This window comes from Serinus canaria, unplaced genomic scaffold, assembly GCF_022539315.1.
Source record: "Serinus canaria isolate serCan28SL12 unplaced genomic scaffold, serCan2020 HiC_scaffold_276, whole genome shotgun sequence".
NCBI lineage: Eukaryota > Metazoa > Chordata > Aves > Passeriformes > Fringillidae > Serinus > Serinus canaria.
The window spans coordinates 5820-10487 of record NW_026108390.1 but is presented as its reverse complement, the minus strand read 5'-3'; the positions used below and the strand labels follow the sequence as shown (position 1 = coordinate 10487).

The following is a 4668-nucleotide window of genomic DNA, read 5'->3' as shown; positions in this document are numbered from 1 at the left end:
CTCCCAGCCCTCACGGGGATCCCCCCCGGTATTCCCGGCACTCACGGGGCTCCAGCAGATCAGGGAATCGGTGTCGGGATCCTCCACGAGCGTCCACAGCTTGGTGAGGAAGGCGGGAACGTTGCTGGCCCCGGACCCCGCGCCCGCCGCCGCCGCCGCGCCCGGCCCGTCCATGGCCGCGCCCTCACGGCGGGGGCGGGAAGGGCTCGGGGAAACCCCGCGGGAGGCCCCGGGGGGAGCGAGGCCGTTAAAAAAGGCGGGAAGGGCCCGGAGAGGAGGGTGAGGCAGCGGCGGCGGGAGGCGGCATGGCCGCCGCCATCTTGGTGGGCGGGGTGTGAGGGAGGATAGCGGAGCATGCGCAGAACCGCCCTCTGCGAGCGGGACACGCCCACTGTGTATTAGGAGAGCGAGAGGGGCGGGGCTTTGCTATAAAGACACGCCCCCTTACCATTTAGCCACGCCTACAATGTGATGTTATTAAAGAGGGGCGTGGTTTCAGGGCAAAGCCGCGCCTTATTTGGAGATAACCACGCCCACTGCTCGAGGCCACAAGGGAGAGGCGTGGTTTTAAGATAAAGACACGCCCTCTTTGGTGATAGCCACGCCTACTGCGCCATTTCCCCAGAGAAGGGCGAGGTTTTGTAGCAAAGCCACGCCTCCTTGAGGAATAGCGACTCCGGATGTTTGTAGCCTGGAAGGGCGGGGCTTTGAGTCAAAGCCACGCCCCCTTAAGGCAACCTGCTTGCAGCGAGTTTCAAATGGGGCGGGGCTTCTATGTAAAGACACGCCCCCTTGAGAGAGCCATACTGCATGTTACTGCTTGGAAGGGGCGGGGCTTTGGTGCAAAGAAACAACCCCTTGAGAGATAGCCACGCCCACTTCATGTCACTGAAAGGGGAGTCGTAATTTTGGCACTGGACACGCCCCCTTGAGCTGTGGCCACGCCCGTTTCGCCGTGCATTTACTGGGGGCGTGGCTTTCGTGCATGGACACGCCCCCTTACACAGCGTATTGCTGATAGGGGAGGGTCGGGGGAAGGGAGGGATGAGGCTCCAGGGGTTTAGGGACACGCCCACTGGCGTTACACCACGCCCACCGATGACCAGGCATTGGGGCGTCTATCGCATGGTAACTTCTTATTTGTCGCTCAGGCCACGCCCACTGCTGTGCACGACACGCCCCTTTCTGTTGCTGGCAGGTGGGGTTTTACCGCGGAAACGCCTCTTGATGGATCGGGACACGCCCACACAGAACAGGGCACGCCCTCTTTCCATATCTTGCATGGTTTGGGCGGGGCTATTGCATGGGAACGCCCCTGGTGGGTCAGGCCACACCCTTCTCGCCTGGCCCCGCCCATTCCTTTGCTCAGAGTCCCGCCCTCCCCGAGTGGACACGCCCATTTTCCGTTCTGACCACGCCCTTTCCCGCCTGCCGTCATTGCGCGCAGGGAACGCCCCCGAGCACATGTGACCACGCCCCCATCTCAAAGCCACGCCCCTTTCTGAACCTCGTTCCGCCTTTGGCGCGGCTGCCCCAGCGCGCATGCGCGAACCCTACAGCGAGGCGGTCTGTGCGCATGCGCACGTTGCTTTCACATTTTCCCGCGCTGCCGCTCCTTTCCCGTTATCTGTTCCCGTTATCTTTTCCCGTTTTTATCTCTCGTTCCCGTTATCCCGCCTTGCCCAGGGGCGGGATCGCCTCCTTCGGAAGTTACGCGGGGCAGCAGCGAGGCGGAAGCGCGGCGGGGGGGGGCGTGGCCGTCCCTCTGACCCGCGCCCACGTGTTCGGCGGCGCACGCGGAGCCGCCACCATGGAGCAGGTCCGGGGGTGACCAGGGAGGGGGAACGGGGGGGGACTGGCGGGGTTGTCATGGCAACAGGGAAGGAGGGGACACACACGGCATTGGCACGGCAACGGGGATGGAGGGGCTGGTCTGGTGTCCGTGAGGGGGGAACGGGAGATGGGGAAATGGCGGGAGAGGGTACGGCCTGGTGTCCGTGAGGGGGAGCCCGGCAGTGAGAGGAGTCTGGACTTGTCCTGAGGGGGGACCCGGCAATGAGGGAGGATTTGGCCTTCTGAGGGTGAGACCCCGACCTATCCCGGTGAGAAGCGACCGGGAAACGTGGGAGGGTCTCGCCTGATCCCCGTGAGGGGGGATTTGGCCTGGTCTTGAGGGGAGGACTCGGTCCTATCCTGGTGAGGGAGGACTGGGGGGGGCTCCGGCCGGGTCTCTGTTAAGGGGGAACTCGGCAGTGAGGGAGAATTTGGCCTCCTGAGGGGGAACTCGGTCCTATCCTGGTGAGAGTGTACCCCATAACTGGGGGACTCCGGCCTGGTCTCCATAAGGGGGTCTGGTCTTGTCCTGAAGGGGAAGCGGGCAAATTGGGAAGGGTCCATGAGGGGGGACCGGGAACGGAGGGGTCCAGGAATGGCGGGGTCCAGCCTGGTCTCCGTGAGGAGGAAACCAAACACTGAGGGGGGATTTGACTTCCTTTTGGGGGGGTTGGCCCTGTCCCAGTGAGGGGGGACTCGGAAATGTGGGGGTCTGGGCTTGGTCTCCATGAGGGGGAACCCAGGAATGGCGGGCTCCAGGAATGGTGGGGTCTATCCTGCTCTCTGTGAGGGGGATCTCAACACTGAGGGTGATTTGGCCTTGTCCTGAGGGGGTCTCTGTCCTATCTGGATGAGGGAGAACTGGATGAGGGAGAACCCCATTATTGGGGGGTCTGGCCTGGTACCTGTGAGGGGAACCCAGCGCTGAGAGGGGATTTGGCCTCCTGTGAGGGGGTTCAGCCCTGTCCCAGTGAGGGAGGACCAGCAAATGGGGAGGGTCTGGCCTGGTCTCCTGAGTGAGGGACCCAGGATTGAGGGGGTCTGGTCTTTTCCGTTGGGAAACCTGGGAATGGAGTGGGGGTCCAGCTGGTCCTGAGGGGAGATCCAGCAATTGGGAGGGGTCTGGTCTAGTCCTGAGGGGGAATCTGGCAATGGAGGGGGGGTTTCAGTCCTGAGGGGGGATCTGGGAATGGAGGGGGGTGGTCTGGTCTAGTCCTGAGGGGAAACCCAGGATCGGGGGAGGAGTCTGGCCTTGTCCTGAGGGGAGACTGGGCACTGGGGGGTCCAGCCTAGTTTTCAGGGAGGACCCAGTAACTGGGGGGTGTCCAGCCTGGTTGTGAGGATGACCCCAAAAATTGGGGGTGGGGGGAGTCCAGGAGTGTGGGGGTGTCTCTATCAGAGCTGATGTCCCCCTGTGGTCGGGGGTCCTCTGTGTCCCCGCTGTGTCCCTGTTGTGACCCTGCCGTGCTGTCCCTTGCAGCCCAGCCCCTCTGGAGGCAGCGAGGAGCTGTCAGAGAGTGAGGAGAGCGTTTATTCCGGCCTCGAGGATTCGGGCAGCGACAGCGAATCCTCCGGGAGTGAGGAGGAGCAGGAGCAGGAGGAGGAGGAGGAGGAGGAGGAGGAGGAGGAGGAGGAGGAGGAAGGCCCTGGAAGCCCCTCAGCTCCCCAGACACAGGTAAGGGCCTGACTGTGATCCTGCCCTGGACTTGTGGGGCTCCCTTCCCGTTCCTGCCCCTTCCTGGGGTGCTCTGGTCCCCAAAATCCAGGAATGGACTGGCCCTGAGCTGGTATTCCAGGAGGAGTTGGAGTTAGTGTGAGGAAGGATTCAGGGATAGGGATGAGACTGTCCTGGGGAAAAATGTGGGAAAAAGGGAAATTAAACCTGCCAGAGCCTTTTCCAGGGATTTCTGGGAGAGCTGCAGAGGGGTTTGGGATGCAGCTGGAGGGATGGGAGGCAGGGAATGGCTTCCCATGGAATGTTGGGATTTGGGGATGGAATTCCCAGAGAATCCGTGGCTGCTCCAGCTCTGGGAAATGCAGGATAACCCCAGAGCTGGCCTTGCCCACGGAGCACTCTGGGCTGGGAAGCTGGAAAAGGCCTGGGAGTGGTGGAGGAAGCAGCTGGACATGATCCAGGTGGGCACCTGGAGTGGAGCAGGACAGGGAGGGACTGGAATGGGAATGGGATTGGGAATGGGATTGGGGAAATTCCCAGGAGTAACTGGAGGAGCTCATCCCGGAGAACAGAGGGATTGAGGGGATCCAGGGTGGGATCTGCTCCCAAGAAACAGGGACAGGACCCAGGGAACGGCCTTGGGTTGAGGTTTTCAGGATTATTCCCCCTGGAAAGGGCTGGAATTCCGGCCTGGAATTGCTATTCCCAGCTGGAATTCCCATCCCTGTGGATGTGGCCAGGCTGGAATCCCCATTCCCAGGATTTCCCATCCCTGTGGATGTGGGATGTGGACACAGCCAGGGCTGGTCTGGGAGGCTCCAGGGGTTTTTCCAACCCCAGCAATTCCCTGATCCCAGGATTTTTTTTTTGTTGGATCACCTGGGAATGCTTGAGCAGCTCCAGAGATGCCAATCCAGAATTCCCTCCTGGGTGCTGGGGCTGACCAGGAGCCTCCCAATCCCAGGGATTCCCTACAGCCCTCCCCCAAAAAATCAAAATCTGGGAAGTTGGGAATGCACCAATCCTATTTTCGAGCCTTAAAAACTCTGGAAAATGGATGGAGCCTCTCTGGAAGTTGGGAATTGTCCATCCATGGATTCAGTCTGGGGCCATCCCGGCTCCCGGTCCCTGCCTGTCATTGGCTGCCATTTCCCAAATCC

The 4668-nt window shown here is 61.5% G+C and overlaps 1 protein-coding gene across 1 annotated transcript; it reads left to right on the top strand.

Moving 5' to 3' along the window:
* The first annotated feature begins 1098 nt into the window (after positions 1–1098).
* LOC127061222 (X-linked retinitis pigmentosa GTPase regulator-interacting protein 1-like) lies at positions 1099–3520 on the top strand. Its single transcript, XM_050987827.1, has 3 exons — positions 1099–1128; positions 1448–1819; positions 3314–3520. Exons 1-3 carry the CDS (start codon positions 1099–1101, stop codon positions 3518–3520), a joined length of 609 nt encoding a protein of 202 aa, XP_050843784.1.
* Positions 3521–4668: the final 1148 nt, after the last annotated feature.